Source organism: Mastomys coucha, unplaced genomic scaffold (genome assembly GCF_008632895.1).
Source record: "Mastomys coucha isolate ucsf_1 unplaced genomic scaffold, UCSF_Mcou_1 pScaffold23, whole genome shotgun sequence".
NCBI lineage: Eukaryota > Metazoa > Chordata > Mammalia > Rodentia > Muridae > Mastomys > Mastomys coucha.
The window spans coordinates 36,323,222-36,347,220 of NW_022196906.1; the positions used below are offsets into that span (position 1 = coordinate 36,323,222).

The 23,999-nt window shown below is 45.7% G+C and overlaps 1 protein-coding gene across 1 annotated transcript in view; it reads right to left on the minus strand.

Annotated features, from left to right (window-relative positions):
* Positions 1–23,999, minus strand: part of Tecta (tectorin alpha) — a 66,680-nt gene that overhangs the window by 39,495 nt on the left and 3,186 nt on the right. The window contains exons 2-9 of the mRNA XM_031345124.1: positions 23,739–23,872; positions 20,665–20,952; positions 16,958–17,095; positions 16,419–16,584; positions 12,648–13,060; positions 6,307–6,877; positions 3,794–4,386; positions 1,989–2,562 (exon numbers count right to left, since the gene is read on the minus strand). Coding sequence (XP_031200984.1) covers positions 1,989–2,562; positions 3,794–4,386; positions 6,307–6,877; positions 12,648–13,060; positions 16,419–16,584; positions 16,958–17,095; positions 20,665–20,952; positions 23,739–23,872 — 2,877 coding nt within the window. The remainder of the gene's footprint in view (positions 1–1,988; positions 2,563–3,793; positions 4,387–6,306; positions 6,878–12,647; positions 13,061–16,418; positions 16,585–16,957; positions 17,096–20,664; positions 20,953–23,738; positions 23,873–23,999) is intronic.

Genomic DNA, 23,999 nt, shown 5'->3' on the forward strand with positions numbered 1-23,999 from the left:
AAGGAAGTAGGGCCCCTTAATGTAAAGGCTGAATGCCACCCAGGGAGGAGAGAATTCACAGATAAATGTGACCATCTTGTTTGATCAGAAAGTAAGAGAGTGCTGAAAAGCAAAAGGGAGACATGGCAAAGGATGGGGGATGAGTTTGAAGGTTTCCACAGGCCAAACATGAAACAAGTTTAACACCAAAAATACTTTTTAGATGACATGAGAAATATTGGACCATGTCCATATTTATGAGATACAGTGAGACAGACAGAAGGTATGAGCAGATTAGTGACTCCACTGAGAGACAGGTGGGGGAAACTGGGAGAAGGGCTCTTGCCTACAGTGGGATGGCGATCCCAAACTGGTAGAGCAAGCAGAACAACATTTAGACCTGAAATCTGTGAGTCAGTAACCACAGTGCATAAGATTTAATACAAACCAAAATTGACAGTAGGTTCTGAACCAGGCAAAGACTTGATAGACAAAAGCAGAAATGCATGATAAAAACCTCACCACACTTTGCTGTTCGGTTGTAAGAGGAAAACACACAGGAAATTTACAGACATTCCATCCATGCCTTGGCCTAAACACAAGCATGTGCCTCACCCACAAGGGGGCAGGCTGGATATAGCCTTAGTCTGCATGTGGAGCTTGTGCAGGAAGCTGAATGCAGTGCACACTTGAGGTTCCACATGAGTGACTCGAAGTCTAAATAGAAAGCCATTCTATTTTAAAGGGCAAAGAACACTAAGGGATAGATGTGTGGAGAGGAAACAAAGGGGTAGACCGTATACAACAGACTTAATCTGGGTAATGACTACATAGGAGTGCTCAGAATTTTTGTGTAACTTTGAAACTATTTTAAAAACATTTTTAAATGATAAAACTTAGGGTGGGCTGTGTCAGAGAGATACACAGACTCAGAACTTGGTGTCTTCCTAGTTTAGGGCAAAGTTCTTAGTGAGATAAAGTGAGGTAGTTGAGCCGTTCTTACTCTGCTGCATGGTGCCACACTCTCAGCCTCTCCTTTCCCCTTCTGCTGCTTCTGATAAGCTGGGTGTCGGGTATCTTGTCTGCTCAGGAGTTATTCTAATGACTCCTAGTATCACCACTGCCCTGCTGAGAGGGATCACATACTCTGGGGACAAAATGAAGAGCCAGGTACATGGGACTATCTTAATAGCCATTGTCAGGCTTGCTCTAGGGAGAAATGCTAATCTCTAACACCCTGAAAAGCTCCCCAACCCTACCAAAATGAATGGGGTTCTTCTTTGCCCAAGGGAAAGGTACCCATGAAGTCTTCACAAAGGTTTCTGCTCCTTTACCCTGGTGTTTGTGCTTTCTGTTAGATAAAACCACCAGTCAATGAGATGGCTCACTGCTCTACAATGAAAAGATGCTGTGTGTTTAGGAGTGAACAGAAGGGACTTGGGAGGTAGCTCAGTTGATGAAGTGCCTGACACACAAACTTTAAGGCCTCAGTTCAGATCCCCATATTTTAAAAAGCCTGAGTATCTATAACTCCAGCACTGAGAGACAGGTGGATCCCTGGAGTTCTTTGATCAGTGAGTCTAGTCAGTCAGTGAGTGTTAGATGAAGTAGGAGACACAGACTCAAAAGATAAGGTTGGAGGGGATGGATATATGGCTCACCTATTAAGAGCATGCACTGCGCTTGCGGAGGACCCGAGTTTGGTTACCAACACATAGGTATTAGGAAGCTCACAATGGCCTGTAACATAGCCCAAAGCATTGGATGTTCTCTATCTTCCAATGACACCTACACACACACACACACACACACACACACACACACACACACACACACACACTGAAGTGAAAATTAAGGTAAGAAACAGCCTAGTTTTGGTAATAAGACCAAAATCAAGCCATCAGACTCTGCTGGGCTCAGTCCCACTAAGGTGATAAGTCCTGCCTAGGAAATCATGTTAGAAGGTACTTCCCCAGCCTTAGCCGACCCTTGATGCAGCCCTAACTTACGGCAGAAGTCATAGGTCCTCCAGGGGCCCACCTCCACATCTGCATTCTTGCAAGCACTGGCATAGCGGGCCACAGAATCACACAGCTCTGACTCATTGCCTCCACTCTGGCACAGGCGAAACAGGCAGGTGCGGTAGTAGGCGGTGACATTGACTACCCCGTGGCACTCCAGGAAGGAGCTATTAGAGGGGTCGTTGATGATACCACACCGGGAGCGGCTCCGGTAGAATTTGAGCAGCTCGGAGTCATTGTTGCAGGCCTTCAGCAGGTCCCCACATTCGCCATTGCAGATTTCCTCAAATGTCGTCCAACTCTCCAAGAACACCGCCAGGTTGTCCGTGCACTTGCCATTAGGAAGGCAGAACTCATCACTGGCATTGGCATTAAAGAAGCCACACAGGCCCCCAGTACAGTTGAAGTACATGGTGGACAGCCGGATGTACAGAAGTCCCACATCGGAGTACTGGACGGATACCACGCCCTTAGACTCCACAGTTGTGCTGTTTTTGTTTCTATGAATCTCCAGCCTCCCCGAAGGGTGGAAAAAGGGTAATTCCACATCTTGACCGTTTAGCTGAAAAATCAAAAGCACTGATGTCAGGGGCAGAGACCCGTAGAGACCTCGTGCTTCCGAGGCTGGGTAGGACCAGCTCTGTGCCAGGGCCAGCTCCTTGAAAACACTCAGGAGCTGATGGTATATGTAAACTACACACTAACACCAATGGTTTATTCACAAGCTTGTTTCTTTCTCTTGAAGTGCCCATTTTGCTATTATTTTGGTGTGCCCCAGACGTTAAGCTTGTCCCACACAAACCCCCTGAGTGACCTGAGCTGAGGGACGGTATTTCCCCTGCTGCCAATCTCCCTTCGGCACTGCTCCCCAGATAGTGCCCTTCCTCCACACCTTTCTGGTTCCTTCTGCCATCAATTTTTAATTTTCTTGTTCCCCAGACCCTTGGGGTACATAGGAGAGCTAATGTCTAGATGCCCACCCACCTCTATACCTCTGCTATTTCTTTACTAGATTAATCTCTGTCAATTTACTAATGGGGCTGAGAACACAGCCTTTTCCTTCTGTGGACATGCATCCTGTAATCTCCTTGAGATGATTTTGTCTTGCAAACGCCTCTCAATTCCCCTTCGACTGAAAGAAAAGAGAGTCCTTTCCTGGCACCACGTCATCTCTGCCAAATCAGCCTCGGAACCCTCACCTAGCCCCATTGTTCAAACACTGCTCTAGGTGACTCCCAAGATTCCTTCCAGAATCAATGAGCCTGGCCACCTGATCATGGGTATATTAGCCCATGTCAGAGGGATATGAGGCAGCACGGCATGCACCCCTGCATTGTGACAATGAACTTCCTTCTGCCTGCAGAAGGGACCTTAAGCATGAAGAACATACATGACCGCCGCCAGCCTACTCGCACTTAAATCCCACTTTGAAGCTGTGTGTCCCTAGAGGAAGTTTCTTAACACTTCTGTGCCTTGGTTTCAATAGCTCTGTGATAAAGGCGATGCTACAACTTATGTCAGAAGAAAGACTTAGCTTGGCACATAGCCTTTTGTGAAGATTGGTTCTTATGGGCCGTGAATTTCATGCTATCTATTTCAGAGAATTCCAACCTGGCTCCATTTCTCCACCTGGTAGAGTCTCATTTTGGGTTAATCATTTTTTTTTCTTAAATAATGCCACCATATGGGATCCATGGTCTTTTTAAGAATCAACTCACAGCCTGAGGAAGAACGCCAAGTCAGATGAAAAGGGCACGTTCTGTCACTCCATCGAAGGAAGCAAGGAATCTTACCTTGACTTCCAAAGCCCCAACGCCTCCTATCTTGACCTCTTGGTCAGCCACAAGGATCCGAACACCCCGGAGCCAAGCAGGCCCTGCGTCAGGCTTCTTCTTGTTGATGTCAATTTCCAAGTACTCGGGACGCTCAGGGCAGGTCTTGAGTAGGGTGTATGATAACTCAGATGGGAATGCATAGGCGGCGCCATCAAATGTGTGTAGCACCTGGTTCTGGCTGAGCAGGCACACCGTCTCCCGCTTGGGGAAGCATCCCTGATAACCGTCCTCCACGGCACACACCTCCCCACTCCGGCAGGTCTTGTTGAAGCAGTAGACGTCCCCTCCCTCTTCGCATAAGCACTGCACTGTACAATTGGCTGTGGCCCAGAAGAACTCCCCCATGGTATAGTAGTGGCCATCGAAGTCACAGCCGCACTTGTGCAAGGGGACACACTGGCTGGTGCTGAGGACAAAGCCCTCGTTGCACTCGCAACCTTCCGTGCATGGCGTGGCACAGTTCTGAGAGGCCGTCAGATCTGAGCAGGTGTCGGGACAGCTACTGGTACATACAGAGTAATGGCTGAAGCTTGGGCACCGCACGGTAGACACTGGTGCGGAGAAAGGAAGACAGCTCAGTCACAGGTGAGTAGATTGGAATCCAACCAGCACAGTGGCTGGGAGAATAAAAAAACGCTCCTCCCACATCATTCAGTCCCCAGATGAAGGTCAGGTGGCCACTTACTGAGGAAGAGAATGGAGGGGACACCTGTAAGGATTGACTCTGTTCCTTTCTCTGTATGCTGTGGTGGTCAGAGCTTACTTAAGCTTTAACTCCCTGACATTCACCTTGAGGTTGTCTGTCTTTGCCAGATTAACCCTATTCCTCAATAGTTATTACTTAGTGATCCACGGTCACAGAGATGTTTTCAAATCCTCCACCAAGGACATGGGAGATGCCTTGAGTTTTAAAGAGCATAGCCCATTCTTAGAAAGAAATAAAACTTTCAGGAGAAATGAAAATTGTACCCATTAGAGGAGCAATTTGAAGACATGAAATTTCAAACAAGAAGGCACTTAAAATATCTGAGTGTGACCGAGGCAGACTGTGGAAATGAATTCCTGGGACATTAAAAATGAGAAAGAAGCTGAGCGATCTGCAGAGACTGTATGCCTGCTCCTCTGGGAGGCTGGCTGGGAGCAGTCTGCCTTCTGAAGGCCTTCCGTGCCTTAGAAGCTTGCTTCTCTTATTTAAGACTCTTCAGGTCTATATAAATGTTTGAGTCTAGTTGAATTCACCAGGCATAAGCCTAGTAAACCAGCTGTGAATTAAATATAATTCATGCCAGAAAGAGAGAGAGCGAGAGGGTGAGGGGAGGTAACAAGAAGATGAGAACCTAGGAAAATCATACGACCATTCATAAAAATTTACTTGGCCAATTTCACTGCTCTTGGATTGTATAAGGCTCAAAGTGAAGCCATATTCAACTTGAACGTGCATTGTGAGATGGCTGCCCTGGGAATAATAGAGGTTGGTCAGTCAGTCGCACTGCAAGGGAAGATACACCATCCCTTGGTTCCCGTGACCAAAATGCTGAGATTTGAATCTGACACATGGTGATTTATGTGAATCCAACCCACTTTTGTGGAGGGAGGCTCCTTCTGGCCTTGGAATTCAGAGAAACTTTTAAATCTCACCTCCGCAGCCTCTCAAAGGCACAGACAGCAACTGTCTATTTACTCACGTGAAGGGGAGATGGAGCACAGCTGCCTGTAATCTCACTCATGGGAAGGGAACCAAGGACCAAGAAAGAGACAAGTTATTCCTGTGCTTCTATATAAGTAGGAAAGGGGAGATTTAAATAGGATAGTGGAGTGGAAAGAAACAGACAACTAAACAGTGTGGAAAAGCTTTGTCCAAATGCCCGTCGTAAAAGAACCTGGTACTCCCACAAGTGAAAGTCAGGTGTTTCCTAACCACGCCTGGCTACCTAAAAAAGCTTCCTCATTGATGGTCTACGTTTCCTGTCCACAGTCCTTTCTCTCACCAGATTAGATGAGATGCTGCACAACAAATGACACAAAAGTTAAGGAACCAAGAGCCATAACAGAAGCCTCTGCCTGGGAGGAAAGCCATACATACCCCCAGGCAGACTCTGGCCCCTAGGCTAGCCTCTGTACTTCCTCAACAGCCACTCCAATGGTGGCAGCAACTCTCCCTGGCTCAGCTTTGGGCTGCTATTCCCAAAATGGAGGTCCCCTAGTCAAGTTTTTCCTGTACCTAGATGCATTAAGTTCATCGGTGGCATGTTGTTTCCTGGGTACGACATTGGGTAGGGTCAAGGAAAGTTCGCTTCGCAGTTCATTCTATATAATTTGGACAGTTCATTCTATATAATTTGGGACATTTCAACACACTACCCTTACTCTTGGACCTTGATTCTTAACAGGGTCTGGAAGAGGAAGCTTGAGATCCTATCCCTTGCCCCCAGCATGGGAGACATCTTTCATAGGATGGCACATCAGCTTACCACACCCAGTTTGGATTCTCCAGTCTCCAATTGGGATGCCCAGGGATTGGCACACCAAAGCATAGGCTTGAATGGCTTGGCAGAGGAGCGTGCCGTTGTCCCTCACGCTGCACAGGTCGTACACACAGCTGTGCACAAAAGCCGTGGCATCCACAACAGTGCCGCACTCCCAGAGGGGTCCGTCTGTCTTGTTGAGGAAGCCACAGTAGTCAGAACCAAAGTAGAGGGCCTCGGTGGCTGCATCACACTGAGTACAATTGTCTACGCAGCCAGAGCCACACTTCCAGTCAGCATGGTAGACTCGCCAGCTCTCGCCTAGATCCAGCACCGACATGGCAGGCCTGCCATCGGGGCGGAGGAAGTCATCCAGTGGATTTTTGTTGTAGTTCCCACATAGCCCACAGGTGGAGTTTATGTAAGAGCCTGGGATGGAAATGGAGGCGTAGTGCTGGCCGTCAAATGTCACTAATAGCCCAAAATCTGTTTCCACGGCAGTAGACATGCCACTCTGGTAGATTTTCACCGCCCCCAACTCTAAGGTGACGGGTAGAGAAGTCACTAGGTCATTAACCTGCCAACAGTAACAGTAAAAGGCAGGTGAGCAGGTGGCAATGCATGTGCCCCAGCACAAGTTGGCAAGGCTAAATAGAGCAACTATTTAGGAGAGAATGGTCACCCCCAAGTTTTCAGGCTTCCATGGCCTTACCTCTTACTGTGGCAAATGTCTGGGGGAGATATTTAGGTAATGGCAGGCTGTGGGCCAGAGTGCATTGGGCATTTGAGCCCAATAGCTCTGACAGTGCTAGTGCATGCGTCTGGGGACTGGCTGGCTGGCACCCTTCTCACCTGCCTCTAGGCTGACTTCAAGCTTTTGACTGAGAGGTGGATCACCTTGATTTCCCTTTTGATTTCTCTGATGCTCCATTAACTCTAGGCTATCATGTGTGTTATCCAGCATCCCCTCTCTGCCCGTTGCACCCACTGACCCTCCTACCAGATGAAACATGGTTGTACTAACTTTAGTATGCTCCAAGTTGATCTTGGAGGCCACCCTAAGCCTCCTCACTCTAAGCACATTATACTGTGACTACCTTCATTCAATCATTCAACACCAGTAAATCTGAATATTTGATAAGTACCGAGCACTATGCCAGGACCTGAGAAGTTTAGGGTTAAAAATATAATATTCACCCCTGCTCCTCAAGGAGCTTTCAGCCTACTAAAGAGGAGGAACACAAACAGATATTTATAGTTGTCAGTTCTAAATATGAATCAATGGGTGCGATGGGAGGATGGAGTGAACACTTAACCCAGCCTCAGGGACTCATACCAGGTTTTTAGAGGCAGTTAAATCTGACTTGAGTCTTCAAAGATAAACTCAAGTTGCCAGAGAAAGGCCCCAGGGTGGGTGTTGAGCAGAGAATTCCAGGACAAAAAAAATAAAGGCGGAGGATTAGAGGTAACTGTGTGGAATGGGGGGAAGCCATGGAATACTCAGGAACAAGCAGCCAAAGATGAAGCTGAAGACACAAGCCAAATCCTGGGGCTTCTGTAGTGTCAAGCAGTGTTCTAAGAGTTGAGGGTTACCGACAAGTGAATTGGTCAAAATCCCCTGCTGATGGAACCTAGAGTTTAGCTAGAGACTAACCGTGGTGAAACAAAAGGCATCTCATATCTAATGTTTCATGAGTGAAGATTCCAGTGTTCAGAAAGAAAGTTTATATCTATAAGTGAATGCTCAGGGCACAGATGCATGGGAAGGTTAACATTTAAGAGAGGAAGAAGCCTTGAGCTGAGGGATTCCAGGGAGGGATATGCAGGCCCTATGATGGAGGTTTTTCTGGGTGCTATAGACATCAGGGTCTCCATGTGGCTGAGCTGAGCAAGCAAAAGCTGGTCTTAGGCAGGGTAGCAGCCAGAACAAGATAGGACTTTGGCTTTAGCTCTGAGCAAAATGTTGATCCATAGAGGGTATTTAAAGCAAAGGACCCATAGGCTCTGACTTCTACTTTCAAAGAACCACTCTGGCTCCCACTTTGAGAACAGACCTTGAAGGGCCTTTAAGCCATGTTAAAGACAAGACAACACAAAAAGAGCTGAATTTCTTCTCTAGGGAGAGAGCCCCTACAACAACATGGGCAGATTTGCATTTTAGGAGGCTCATCCTAGCTCGAAGGAAGGAAGGAAGGACTTGCTAAACTAAGTCAAGATAAGAAGCAAAGGGGCCCAGACAGGCAGCTGCTGCCAAGGCCCAAGCGAAGCTAGGGATAAAAGACGAAAACCAGACACCAAGTGGGAGGGACAAGTTGTGCAGCTTGTTCAATTGTCCCTTGCAGCGAAGTCTCTCCTAGGATTGAATAAGAACTGCAGAGAAAAATCAAGAGTGAATCCCAGCTATCTAGAGAATGTGAACAGGTGGTTTGGAATGCTTCTAACAGAGAATCAAGTTTTATCTTCACACTTATGGTGCTTAGCTTCTGAAGACACACATGTTCAAGAGCTGAGGTAGACTGATTAATACTACAAGAGTCCTCAGTGGGCTTGACTTTAAATGCATATCAACTTTCCAGGCTGACCTAGACTCATACCACTTTTGGGCATATGAAAGGACAGGAATCTTACCTTCTACATGGTCATTATATTCTAAATTGGAAATGATACTAATCTCAAGGTTTACTGAAGTACATGCCACACATATGATTGAAAGCTGACCCTCAACAGGATTACCCTTAATGGTCTACTCACAGTGATGTAGGCTTTGACTTGTCTGTATCTCAGAACTAAGTGACACCTTCTGCTCATCACCTAGTTTCAAAGCCACTACTACATTTTAAATGTATTTATCATAGTAGCATTCCTGGTACCAGTGTTCTGTCTTAGCCATACTTGAGTTGCAATACGATATTTGTAAATCACAGAATATTTAAGAAGCTGAGGAACCCAATATAGGAATGCCAACAGATTAGTGTTTGTAAATGCCAGCTTTCTGGTCCGTAGATGTACATTCACGTGATAGAATGGGCAAATTAGCTTCCTATGGCCTTCCATAGTGAGCTAATCATATTCACAAGGGTTCTTCCCTCATCACCTAACTGGTTCTCCCACATTCCGTCTTCTAACACACCCCCATGAGAATTTACTAGTAGAACATCAGTGTATGAATGGTTAGGGTATAAACCTTCAGACTGTAGGGGCCTGAACAGGCCTGAGAAAGAAACTGCCCTGTAGTTAAAAATGGAAAAGGCAAGGGATTGGGTCATTTGTCTCTGTCTTTTAGGTAGAGTTAAACCAACAGGTGTGTAGAAAGCCATTCTGTAAGGAAGGTCAGACTGGCAGAGTACAGAAATTATCTCTTGTCCATCTGAGGTATGGAAAAGTAAATCTTCTCCAAGATGCGTATAATTTCAGGTTCTAAGCATATCTATTTCTGGATGTTTCCTTCCCTCCTTAGGTGAAAACCTAAGTTCCTGCTCCTAGCAAGGACACAAAGTCATCAGCAGAAACCACCAGCCTCTAGATTTTTCTCCAGTCCCTGTACCCCTGAACCCCACAGAGTCTCCTGTCTCTGTTCTCATTGCCTTCTGGATAACACCATTACAGCTGCCCATAATTTACAGTTGGAGAGCTTTTCTTCTGACATAAGAGTACATGGCACTTTCTTTACTCTTGCCACAGTTAGTCACTGTGCTTATGTTCCCCTAAGGCTCAAAGCAGGACCTCCTAGAGAACAATACCCTGACACATGATTCATTGGCTCATTCCTACATTTCGTTCCATTCCCTAGCAACAGGCACAACTCTTTGCTTTTCCTCTCCTTGTGTTCTAGGCATTTTCCTGGGCAAGAGATCTCTCTCAGGATGTGTATGGGGACAGGGTGAGGGGAGAAAAGATGAATCACAAAATGTGGGTCTTGGACATGACAGTGGGGAACCAGCATGTGCCGAATGCCTACTGTGTGCCAGGCTCTGTGCTGGGTAAGACACATCTGTTTGTTCTATTTAATATTTATGAAACCTTAGGTTCTTCGTATCATGTTCTCCTTACTTTATTTGAGGATGGATCTGGTGACTGAAACCTGCTGAGGTCCAAATCCATCTTTTGCCAATGATTCTAGCTGCCTGTATGAGCTATGAGTGTAGGCAACCAAGTCAGGCTATAGTCTAGGAGTCCAATCTAGGGACACAACTTCTCTCACTTGACAGACAAGGAAAATGAAGCTAGAGTCCACCCTGACAGCATGGCAGGTCCCACTCCAGAGTCAAAGATTTCCGTCCTCTGTGGGCTAGATGGCCTGCCCATACCTCATGGCCTGCCCATCCCTCTGAAGTACGCTAACCCATTCCAGTTCATGTAGGGGAGGAACATGGAAACCTATAGTCACTAAGAAACATTTGCTGGGTATGGATGCTTAGCTAAGCTGGTTTTCGTTAAGCTTCATTAGCACATGTAACCAGAATTGTTTATTTTATCATTTGAGAATGGATTCAACAGAGAAAACCCTCATTGAAAGAATGTTGCTGCTAATGCAGCAACTGGAGACAGGGTTGGAGAAAGGGGGCCTGCGATATACAAGGACACTTCATAGGCCATTCCAGGCTTGGCACAATATGGCTGGGAAGTCAGCTGCTTCACAGAAGTCTTGGGCTCCTTCCTGTTTCCTGGGCTTCTCCCCCCACTGTCCCCACATCACCCTGGGTCAGGGCTCTGCCTTCATCTAGCCACCCTTGCCTAGCATAGCAGGTGTATTCAGAGGCACTGGAAACCATTTGGCAAAGGGAAAAGGACGCCGTTGTTAGCTTGCAGTTGGAGTCACATAACCTTTTCTCTCTGAGGCATTTATATTCACATCCACATCTCCCTGTCGCTACAGAAAATTGAGGAATCCATGCCCTACGCCTGGACGGTGGAACAGAGCCATGCAAAATTAGCAGAGCTGCTGGGCCTGAAAGAGACGACAGTGTCCTTTCTTTCATTTAAAAAAAAAAAAGAAAGAAAGAAAAAAGAAGGAAAAGTCTGAGCACGAGCAAGAAAGAATTTTAATCAAAATGGAAAACAGGGACGAAGCATGGCACTTTCTTCTCAGCCACTGGTATCGGACACACCTTCTTTATTCTTTTACAATGCAAGCAAGTTGGGAAAACTGGTGAAAAAAAAATTTAGCAGGGAATGTGTCTATCCACAAGGAGAAAGATGATGCTTGGTGGCTCTGTGTGGCGCTATATAAATGTCCAATGGAAAAACTCCAAACTTCTGTACTAGAATCCTTTGCTGATATATGAACCTGTCCCTAGAGAGACTAACCAAATAACGAGAACATTGGCATTTCATCCATGGTCATAGCTCACTTTCCTAATTATAAAGCTGATGAACTGCACAGACTTGGGAATGGAAGAGCCAAAAAGAAAAAAAAAAGTAGAATTACTTCCCTGGTTTTGCCTTTTGTTGGACATGCTTTGGCAATTAAAACTACAACACGGATTTTATTAGTTCTGGTTGATACTCTATTTAATGACCATGCACCAGGATTAAGGATTACATGGAGTACTACAATCACCCCTTGTGGTCTCCAAGTTATGATTGCCTGGATAACTACATGGTTACAAGAAGGTCTTCATTAACATTATGAAAATTAAGGCCTCCACCAATTGAGTAATTACTAGGAGCTTCTGGCTTCCTCTTTAGTCAACACCCCTGTGACAGGAGTCATTTGCATATGCTAAACAGACCAGCAGAGCTTGGGGTGAAGTGGAGGTTTTCTGTAGAGTGGCATTTGAGTAAAGCTTTCATGGGATCTTCCCATACAGGAAGAACTCGCTAAGGATATCATGAAAGCTACTCTACAGCCATACCTGTTGGAGGCCAACCAATGTGAAAGTTTCTCTGTGGATGAAACAGAGGCTCTTGGACAAACAGGAAGGAGATGACACCCAAGGCTGTACTGAATTTGGGGTAGGAACACTGTAGCCTGGCCATGACTGTATGACTTTAATTATTGCAAACCAAGTCTATGAGAAACTAAGCTTGTCATTCTGTTCCCGGGACTTCTGAAAGACACATACCTGTTTCTATGTGTATACATATACAAGTATAAGCAGTGTCCACCAGTGAAGGAACTAAGAATGTGAGCATACTTTTTTATTTTTAAATATGGTCTCACTATGAAGCTCACTTTTGCACATATAAACTTTGGTTTATTAAAGCATCTTCCAGGCAGGAAGCACATCTAACTGTTTTGAATTTTATAGAGAGACAGACAAAACAATAAACAGAGGGAGGTTTTCCCAGGCTGAAGCATCTCTGACCCCTCTCCATCTCCCCATGAAGTTTGGAGAGGGTCTTACCTTGACTTTCCCATAGCTTCCTTTAGGAATGAGAATCTTGTAGCCATTGACCTCGACAGAGAGCTCCTTCACCCACGAGACAGCAGAGCCCCCCCGGTGCTCGTTCTTGGCCTCTACACTGAAGAAGGGGAGGCTGGAGGTTTGTAGACACTGTCGGGCCAACAGGTAAGCACAAGAGCCTTGGAAGTGGAAGAGGAAGCCATCAAAGGTATGGTAGTGTGGCTCCCCAAACACCACACAGGTACTGGTCTCCACTGGGCTGCAGTAGAAGAACCGGCCCTTGGGTTCGCACACCTCGTAGGGGCTACAGGAGGCCTCCTGACAGTAGATCTCATTGTTGAAATCCAGACAGCGGCACTTGATGGTACAGTTCAGGTCATCCCAAAACACTTCCCCTCGACGAAGGAACTGTCCTGGGAATAAGGACATCAGAGCCAACACTTACTGAGTGCTTCCCCTCTGTGCCAGGTACCAGGACAAAGGCTTTGCTTTGGTCATGCCTTCTCAAGGCACTTGTGAACCCACTTAGCTAGGGATTACCAATTGTCGCCCTCATTTGACAATCAGGGAAACTGAGGCTTAAGAGCAGTTGAATAATTCATTCAGCATCACTCAGCAACTCAGCCAAGACTCTGAGCTGAGGGGAGGGGGGTCTGAATCCAGCTTTGAGCTGCTGGCATTGTTAACACCCAGCTGGTGAGCGAGCTCACATTCAAGCACAGACACATTGGCTTCATCTGTGGCAAAGTCTCTGACCCACAGGAGCCACTTCCTTTTCAAGAATATGAGCAAGGGCATTCCAAAAGCAGACCCGGCTGATAGCCACAGAACACAGCAATCAGTTGTTTGCTTGCTAATTTGTTCATTTAATCAACAGTATGTGCAGCGTGTACCCCCAAAAGGTCAACAGCACAAATCAGGAAGCAGACATAAATCCCAGCTCCCTGGGAACATTCTAGAAAAGACTGACCTCGTCTGTGCTGCTTTCAAAGCTTCATAAATCCTATAGATGCTGCTTAAGCTGAACTCAAACCCTTGCGTGTTGTCTTCTCTCCGGCTCCAGGACCTGCCCAAGTCTAGTATTTCTCTCTCTTTATCTCCTGAAGAGAACTTTCTGACCAAGTCTAGGTCAGGAGGAAGGCCAGGTCATGGAGGAGAATGGTTTTAAGGCATGTACTAATTTTTAATAAATATTCACTCCCATTTATTTGGTAGACATTTAATCTTTAAAATCATTTCCCTAAGTAAATTATCTAAACACACACACACACACACACACACACAGACTCCTGAATATCCTACGAGTTGTCCAAGCTTAACCCCAGCAGAAGGCAGGAGTACCTTAGGAACAGTTCTTGCTATATTTGTCCAACACAAACATGTATCAACAAGCAATTATGCCTCCTACCTGTTGAGATTTGCACCTAAAAGGAGATAATAAACGTCTTGATATTCCCAGTAGGCTGTATGCATCAGCCCTTAAAACAAGCCCTAAATCCTCCAGCACCTTGGCACTAGCTCAAGCTTGCATACATTATAAGAGCATTTACTCAGTATCATTTCCAGTCTCTATATCTCCAGGCTTCCAATAAATGAGAGTGAAATGTCTCTGAATAGAGGAGATTTGGACCAAAAGGTAGATAGATGCTCTGTGATAATTTTGTTTGTGAAATGATGATTTAATAAGCCAGCACTATGGGACAGAGTCCCTTGCTTATAACCCAGGCCAAATCCCGATCTCATTAGATTGATAGACGTCCAGGGGCACATAAAAATGCACAAGTCCTGTGTGAATATTGAATTTGTCCTGCATATGAAACCCAAACACATAACTCAAGAGGAAAAGCATGCAGCGAAAGTGAGAACATTGAACACAGCTGGCACTGGACCATGCCCACAGCGCTGCCAGCCAATGCTGTCCATCACCACGCTGTTCATTCCCAGGACTCAGATGTGAGGCTGCCACTGAGAACTCACGTTGCAGTTCATAGTCACTGAACTCTTCAGCGCTTGAATGAAAGGAAAGAAGTGGTGGGGGGGGAAGAGAATCTGGGAAGTCAAGAGGTGAGAGATGAAGAGACAGAGTCTCACACAGATGGTAAGTAGTCTTGTTTTGACCCTCCCACAAGGGAGAAGGAACAATCTCAGAAGTCATGGGGGAGGGGCTCCAGGACTACATCCTTTCCTATCCAGTTTAATACCCACTTAGCTCCATAGCACTTATTTGTTATTCCAGCATGGAAGACTTCACAGAGTGCACAAGGCAACGATGCCCAGGCAGGTCATCTTCAAACATGAGCTTGCCTTAGGGCAAGTCAGAGGTTCAGTACTCAGTGGGAGGGAGCAGAGGGCATGGGAACTTCAGACCAGATGAAACTGGCTTTTCTATATAGATTAAAAATTGAAGCTGAGGCAAGAGATATGTCTGGCAGCCAACTATGCAGAGCATGCTTTCTATCCAAGGAAGAGAGATCTTCTTAAATGGTGCAAAGAGCTCTTACAGATCTGCAATCATTTTGTCTGACACTGCCCATGTTTCCACAATACCCTGTACCATGTGTATTACATGTGCTGCACTGTATCGACATTACACCTATGTCTATTTCTGCCACCATAGTATTCTCATGGTCAGCTAGAATACTATGAGAATCGACATCGTTGCTATCTGAAGAGTAGCTGGGGTTCAATGGGTCTATTACATTGTTCTTTAGAAAGATAAACTGGATGGACAGGTGAGTTGGGCTACTGCATAGACAGATGTAGGCATGTGAATAGATGGATTGATAAGAATAACACATGATTGGATGGATGGGTGGGTAGAAGGGTACATGGAGATGGAGTGGCTAGAGAGAGGGCTACTGGATGGGTGAGCCACTAGGCAAGTGGCTAGAGAAGTGGATTGATGGGAAAGTAGTGGAGATGGATGGGCGGCTAGGTGGACATCAGGTAAACAGAGACATTTTTGCTTCTTGTGACTGTAGCCTCTACAGCCTCTACATGTAGAGATATTAAGAGAAATCTTGTTTCCTGGATACTTTTGAATACAGAGGAGCAGGAATCAATACATGGGGATGCTCCTGTGAGAACTCCCAGGCTTATATGCATCTGAAGAGATTTGGTGGTTGAGAAAAGACGTCATACTACAGAGGCCAATGAACAGGAAACCCACAGAGGTGCCTTCCCGAGGACCTAAAGCAGCTCTGATCCCCCCAATCCCTGCATGCCTTTCTACCCCTGAGAGGATTCTCGAAACTCCTCTAGAACTCAGCTACTTTTTCTTTCTCCTGGTACCAGGAGCTTCTGATTTACCATTACAGGGGCTTGGCAACACTCCAAACTCACCCACTCCTGGGGATCTACGAGGTGCAGATGGTAGAACAAGAGTAAAGATGAGAAGAGAATCTTAAAGGGATGACAACAACAACAAAATAAGGCAAGACAGAGGGGCTCCCTTCCATCCATCTGGCTGAGAAGTCACTCAAGGCCCTGCTTCACTCTGGAGATATTCCAAACTGTTAGCCGCATTCACACCACAGGCAAGGACTTGGAAGCTGACCACATGCAGCCTTGCTCCCGGGGTGGTGAATGTGCCTGCTAAAATTACCTTGATCTCCATCACACAGCTGAGAGATGTCAAAAGGGTAAGGTGTCAGGAATGAATCCTCCCCCTGGCTGGAAAGCTCACCTGTCAATAGAAGGAAACCCAGCCCCGTGCTGTCAGAGAAAAGAGGAAAGCGTTTTTTTTGTTTGTTTTTTTTTTTGTTTTTTTACCTCTAGAGGTGCAGCCATTGGCCGGGTCAATTTCCTTCCCGTCAACTTTAAATGCCCAGCGTCCTGGTACGTTGACATTTGTAGTCTCTTGAATATTTACAATCTCAGGGGTTCTTGACCCCGGAAGACTGAAGAAATTTGTGAGGTTTCCACCATTAAATCCTGCCTGGAGCACACACACACACAAACACAGACACAAAAAGGGGTTTGAGCACATGCCATCCCTATTAGTTAGCTGACTCAATTGCTTTAAGAATTCATCACACTTGGAAACAATATATTACTTTTTCCTGGATTCTATGAGTCACCGCCATTCAAGGTATGGAAAGCCTGCCTAGTTCACCCCATGCCCAGAGCAAGGTATCAAAGATAGATAAGACTAGCCCCTCAGCATACTTACAAGATCAAAATTGTGTTTCTAGAGTACAATTAATGCTCTATTAATGGTATTAATGGGACTCTGTCCGCGATGTTGAGCAAAGCAAGCAAGAGATACAGTAATTTAAATCTATAAGAGGATGATATAGAGAACCTTTTACCTGTGCCATCACACCTCCAAGGCCTGTCAGAGGATCACCACCACTGGCTGTCCCAGTAGTCCAATTGATCTCATAGTAATTAAAGAGTGTGAATGTGTAGGAGCCATCAGACACCAGCACGGCCTGGAAGGTGTTCACCTGAAGAATGTACAGAAACCCTCATGACTCACATTCTCAGGAGGTCATCACACAGAGGTGGCTACCCTCACCCCCTACAACAACCACTTCGTGTCTCTAACCTCCACCCCCAACAGCTCTGAACTGCACCTCAGTCCAGCCCTCCACACATCCTGCCTTCGCTCAAAATGTATTCCCACCTCCAGTGCAGAAAAGCAAGATGTGTAGAACTGTGCATCCAAGTGAGAAGTTGCCTGAGAGAAACCCGGGGTCTGACTCAGTGCCCCCACCCCCACTCCCATCTCTCTTGGGCTAAAACAGAAGATTCAGAGTCCCCTTCTAGAGCATGCAATGACTTGAGAACACCTATAGATGGCAGCATGAGAATAAACTATAGAAAATGTCAAGCCAGGGACCTCAGCACAAATATCTGCACCCAGAGCAGAGTGAGCAGGGCGGGGTGGGGAGGGACACAATGAACCCAAAGTCCTCTGGAGCCGGCTTTCTCTGTTCCTGTAAAACATCACCATTCTGGATCAGATGTCTCCCCCTCCCCTCCCCGTTTAAGATGAAAGTTGGGAAGTGATTTTTAAAGAAGCTCTTTCTGGAAAGAAATTGTTCCTCTAATTGAGCATTTATGCATTACTTTGTATCTATCAGATCCTCAGTGTGCTCTGCTGCAACTCAGACTGATGCTAAGATGGGCAATGGTTTGGGTTCCTTCCATTTAGAGCTAAGCAGCTAAGGACTAAGTGAAATGAGTTGCTGGAAATTGAGCAGTGACTGCACTATGGACCATGGGAATCCAGCCAGAGCACCCAGCCTACCTCTTGGAGCATGGTCACTCCAAGCTTAGTCTTAAGCTTTTAAGGGGACAGGGATGTTACAGAAAGCCAAACCTTGCAGATGGTTCTCAGATATAAGCTGCATCCGGCCTTAGCCTTTACTATGTCCCTTTCCTCATCCTCAGCCTTGGGCCTGTGCTTTCAGGAAAGGCAAATCAAAATAGAATCAAAAGTAGCAGTTCCGCCCTCTCCCTCCACAAGCCTCTTGCCGGCTGCCTGATAGCATCCCAGCTAACATTCTGTGCAAGAGCAGAGGAAGACCCAAATTCCTATCCTGTGTAATCAGACTGGGACGGAGGATCTTGGAAACCCATTCTAGACAGTCCCAGGGAAGAGCACTTTGCTAGTAAAGAAAAGCCCTTTTTGTAAAAGAGAAGCTTCTCCTCGGGCTCTGTGCCTGCCACAGCCGATGGCGTTTATGATAGAGTTGGCTGGGTATATGACTTCGTTCTTTGGGCTCGTTCAACAAAAGAGGAAAGTAGGACAAAGAGATGAATGATCAATAAACTCAAGGTTTCTACAAGATCACTAGTGGGGCTAGATTTAAAGGATAGGTGCAGAGCCAGGGCCATGCACAGTTTGAAGCTGGACATTTTTCATCCCAGGATTCCCCTGCGGAACTGAATTTCTATTCAACATTTGTTGGAAATACCTTTGAATCAAGGAAATGCCTTTGGGATCAACTCCCAAAATCATTCTATCACTTCTTATCCACCCCCCCTCCCACAAACACACACACACACACACACACACACACAAACACACAGACACACACCTCATCTGCTCTTACTTACACAAACATCCCTACACACACATATTTTTCCAATACTCATTTTAAGACTTTCCTAGATTTTCCCTGGTTTTGCACAACCTTGTTTTTTTGAGAATTCAGAGAGCTTCTTATTAAACTTCCTGGTAGAGGCAGTGGAACAAAGTTAGGAGCCATCCTGCAAGTTCACTGTGATCCTTTGCTCTGAGGCTTACAGGGCATGAATTTCTATTATGGTCACCTTGGAACACAGACAGCACTTGAGGGATTTTTGTTGGGGATTAAGAAATAGCTGACTATGGGACTGGCACATAGTTAAAAGTTCAGTAAACACTGGTTCTCCTGAAACACATCCATTTCCTTTTCAGCTGGGACAGTGTCTTGTCTCAAGATCTCTCTACCCCTTGTTTAGTGGCTGTGACTGTGGGTGGTCTTGGGTAGAATAGCTAGGTCTATTTCGAAGGTAGGGGTGGATGGATGGACACTTTGCTGGTCTATAGAATCCATCATCTTTTCCTTTCCCTCTAGAAGTTCAAAGCCCTTTAAGGTCTCATCGTCCGTCTTCACAGAAAGAGATCTCACCCGCTTTAGAAACTCCATCCAAACTATAAAGCAGAAAGCACCTAAATGCTCCTGGCAATTTTTACAGCCAGCAGAGGGTTTAGTGGTGGAAATGGTGGTCAGCATTTGATGGGCCTTCCTTCTTTCCCCTACCCCTTCACGGACACTAAAATTTATCGATCGTTGGCACCCTGCATTCCTACGCTGTAAGATATGAGGCTTAAAGGACATAAAACATCACCCGAGGAGTCGTTAGCAATCCATAACGTGACAGGGGGAAACGTATGCTTCTTTAGAGGTTATTTCTAGCCCATGCATCTGCTGCTTAAACATGCGTCTTTCTGTTCTGCAGGACCTCTTAGCAATAAAGTGCTCCGAGTTGCTCTAGTCAGACAATGCTAAAACACATCCCCATTGGGTCCTAGCTATGAATTGCAAGGCCAGCACTTTTTAACCTCTCTCTGCTATGCAGGAATTTCTGTTCCACCCCCGAACAGTCAATTCATTGCCAGGAAAACAAATGGAATTACAAATAACCCTAAGAAAGAAGCGGACACACACACATACACACACACACACACACATATTTATATATATTTAAGTACATATATATTTAAGTTTTGTTTCTTTGTTTACTAGGAAACTACAGTTGAAGATGCATGTGATTGCAACTTCAAAGTTCTCCACTCTCATGGTCACCCAAACAAAGCTACATTCATTCATGGAAACTGGGTTTTGTCCCTTTAGGCAGAAAGTTGATTATCTCTATGATATTACCAGAGATAATCTTTTTTATTTGACTTTTATCTGAGTGCTCATTTGGGATTTCAGAGCAGATGTTGAAACTTTATTCAGGAATTGCTTTAACTGCCCACTCTAATTAACATCAAGTAGGAATCATTTCAGCCCTGGTCACAATAAAAAAATGTCATAACAAAATAAAATGAGCTAGGCCATTTGTTCCCCCAATCCAGCTCCTGCTTCTCTCCTGCTACCAGATTTTATGGAGGGGAAAAAAAGGGAAATTATCGATGGTGAGAAACATTTGTGCCCCTGGCAAGAGAAAAAGCCCTTTGTGTCCCTCACAAGATTCCTAATCACATGGCCTGGAATGACGGGCTTTGCCTTTATCACTCTCACAAAAGGGAATGCCTCCTGTAAGAATATTGTCGAGAGACTCCTGTTAGACATTGGTAATGAATTGTGACTGGGGTGACACATCTGAAATATTTCAGCTGACTGGACTGGTTCATGCTGATATTTCCCTCTGCTTCCTGGAAAATGGGTGGCGAGACCTATTCATTTAACTCAATGGAACTGACACTCCTCCACTCTACCAATTACATTTCTGATCAGTAGTGAGGACAGACAGGATGTCGGAGACACAGTAGAAAGTGGAAAGGTTGGGTGATTACAGGTGTGGTACTGCTGCCTCCGTAAAAAGTGACTTCCTCCCAGGTCACAATGAAAACCCAAGTGGCAGAGAAGGTTGTCATGTCTTTGAAGTACTTCCTGATGTCCTTGGTGGCTCTTCTCAAGATGGCGGGGTCCATGGTTTCTCTGTAATAGATCTCACCCCGAATTCCATTGTGCACATCTGCCCAAAATGGAGCAATGAAGGCCCTCCCGTCCGTCAGGGGAAAGGACTCTGGCGTAAACTGGCTCACTAGCACGTTGAAGGAAACAACACCATTGTTATTGACCTACAAAAATAAGAGAGGTTTTGCACAGTGGACCTGAAAAGAGGGAAACTTCAGAGTCACGAACCAAGACAGACAGACAGCCAAACACACAAATGAAAGGGGATTTGAAACGCTAGCTTTGAACCCCTAAGTACCAGCTACCGTTGTTCTTATGCAGAGGTTTGTTTCCTCCTGGACACGCTCATTGGTTTTCTGTCACTTTCAGTTTGTAGTCAGCAGTGTTCCTTATTAATTCAGTCTCATTTTCATGTTCTTTGTCTTATCTCTATTTGCATTTATTAAATGCTACTGGTATGTGTGTGCGTGTGTGTGTGTGTGTGTGTGTGTGTGTGTGTGTGAAGAGAGAGAGAGAGAGGAGAGAGAGGAAAGAGAGAGAAGAGAGAGAGGAGAGAGGGAGAGCGAGAAAGAATAAGAGGCAGGGTATCAGGCCAATCTGAGAATAACGAAGACAAAAAAGACAAATTTGTTGAGAGTCATAGATGCAAAACAGACAGGAGAAGACAGACAAGCATAAACAGTTAATTTAATAACTGAAGAGCTCCATAGTATAGCTTGAGTCTTGCTATATAATGAAAAAGGAGGCTGAGAAAGATGAATCAAATACTCCTTTGCTGAACTCAGCTCTCAGGGTGAGCCATTAGAAAAACAAAACAAAATAAAACAACTTCTCTTGACGTCATAACTACTTCTTCACTCAGAAAAAGGGCAAGGTTAAGACCTAAATATGTCCAGTTTCTGTCTGGTTCTTGTCACTCAAGAGCATCTTTATCTTTGTACCATCTCTGTATAAAACCTGAGCTATGAGTACCTCAAGTTGTGCTTGTAAATGACTGCCTAACAGGGAGTCCTTCATGATCTGTAAATGGCTCCATAAGCACAGGAAATGACAACACCTTACTGTAATGTGTCCCCTCAGTTCCCTCAGGACCTGAAATCAATCCTGTGTTTGAGAGAAATTGACTTAATCCCATGGCTCATATGACTTTAGTGTCAGAAAACACCCGTGCTGGGAATACTTGCACTTCGTGGGTAGAGAAAATCTAGAGATGATTGCCCTATATATCAAATTGTTTGTCATATTCCTACCTATCAGCAACAGGGTAGGTAGGCATCAACAGTGACCCTAGTCCCATAGGGAAGGGCTATACAGCTGGACTGAGGGTACCTCAGCATGTGTTTGTTGGAAGAAAGCCTGTGAGGTTTGGCGTATGAGATGGGTCAGAATAGAGAGAGGCTGGGAACCCATTGTCTTTAAGGGAAAAAAAAAGGAGCCACCCAGAGGCCCTCCTGCAAATGATGGAAGGACTTCACTTCTCAGAGCACTGGAAAGTCAAGGTACAGTTTACGCACAAATGATGCTGCCCTGAACCTGTCCTTCTGCAAGACCATGAATTTTTAAGCTCTGAGTCACACTGTGTGGTGGAAGAGAAAGAGGAACTGAGTGAAATTCATGCTCAGAGGCCTGGGAGGCCAAGGATCCCAGAATGGAAGACGTCTCATCTCCAAAAGCAGGGCAGCACACTTCAAAACTCACAGCCAGCTCCCTCAGACAAACCTGGGAGCCCCTTGCTGTGACGAGAGCATAGAAAGCAGGTTAGGATGCCAGAGCTGTGTATTTGCTAGGGTGAAACAAGTGTGATTAATACACACAGGCTCACCTGTGGAGGAAGCTGGTCGAGACTCAACGTGTGTTTTGATTATAGTCTGTGGTAGAGATCAGTGGCTCTCAGACTTCTGTGGGCACCAGGATTACCTGGAGAGCTCATTAAGATAGATAAGTAGGCGCTCTCCCCCAGTTTCTGAGTCAGCTAGGGTGGAAGGTGACACAGCAGGCAAGGCTTCCAGTGTTTCAGGAGCCCTTAGGTAGGTAGAGGTGTGTGTGTATGTGTGTGTGTATGTGTGTGTGTATGTGTGTGTGTATGTGTGTGTGTGTATGTGTGTGTGTATGTGTGTGTGTGTGTATGTGTGTGTGTATGTGTGTGTGTGTGTGTGTGTGTGTTGGGGGGTTGATTTTCAAGCTGTCCACTAGAAACTGCCAAAGCAGCAGTCTCAGTGGCAGAGGTGGGCATGCTCCAAATTTTAGATGTTCGTTCCTCTGGGCTAGGGCACAGATTTAGGGTGAGATATGGTGGAATCTACCTGTCTCCCTCAGTCTGTGAAGGCAGAGGCGGGTTCTGCTGCTCCAAACCACAGCCACCACAGCAGCAAGCATCCAAGTGGCCCAGCCTGAGACTGCAGCTGCCTAGGAGAACTCGGAACTGCTTCCTAGTTCAGGTTCCGACAATGGGACCCTCTGGCATAGCTACAGACCTAAGGAAGGGGGCCAATTCTGCAAACAACTTTTATGCAATCATGGATTATCCAACTCCCATGCTCCAACTCAGCTGCAAATTGGTCAGAAGCCCAAGAAGAGCAGATGTCTAAACTTTTCCCACCCCCAGAAGGGAGAGAAAAAAAAATCCCGATACTGCTCCTATTGTGGTTCTTTGTTTCTTTTTTTATCTTGTTGAGTAGCAGAAATAATGTGAGCAGCATTGGGCCTCTGCTTTGCTTCTGTGTTTAATCACCCACAAAGGCAATTTACTGCCCTGTATACTCCTCCACTATGAACATTAGCCATTAAATATACCTTTGACTTTCTTAATCATAAAACCCATCAGCTCATGAAGTCTCAGAACTTGTCGCTTTGGCCGCCAATAAATCTCCAATCCTTGGGGCCCTGGAAGAGGGGTTTTAAAGTGTTTTCCTTAATAACAGACAACAGGGAGAGCCGCTTCTGCACTTACATAGACAGTACGGTAAGGAACACCAAAGAAGAAGACAGGGATGGCCAACTTAATCTCAGATGAGCTTCCATCGTCTACTTTAGGGGTTCTGGTATCATTCTGCCAAAATGGATACATGAGCTCCCTGGGCTGAGCTGTCAAGAGAGATGGTAGTTAGATAGATTAGACGGCAGCTGCCTCTTTTGTTTGGCAAGCTACTATCCCTCCCGTCCACTAAAGCCAGCTTGTCTGGGTATGGTTTGCAAGCCAAAGGCAAGGCCT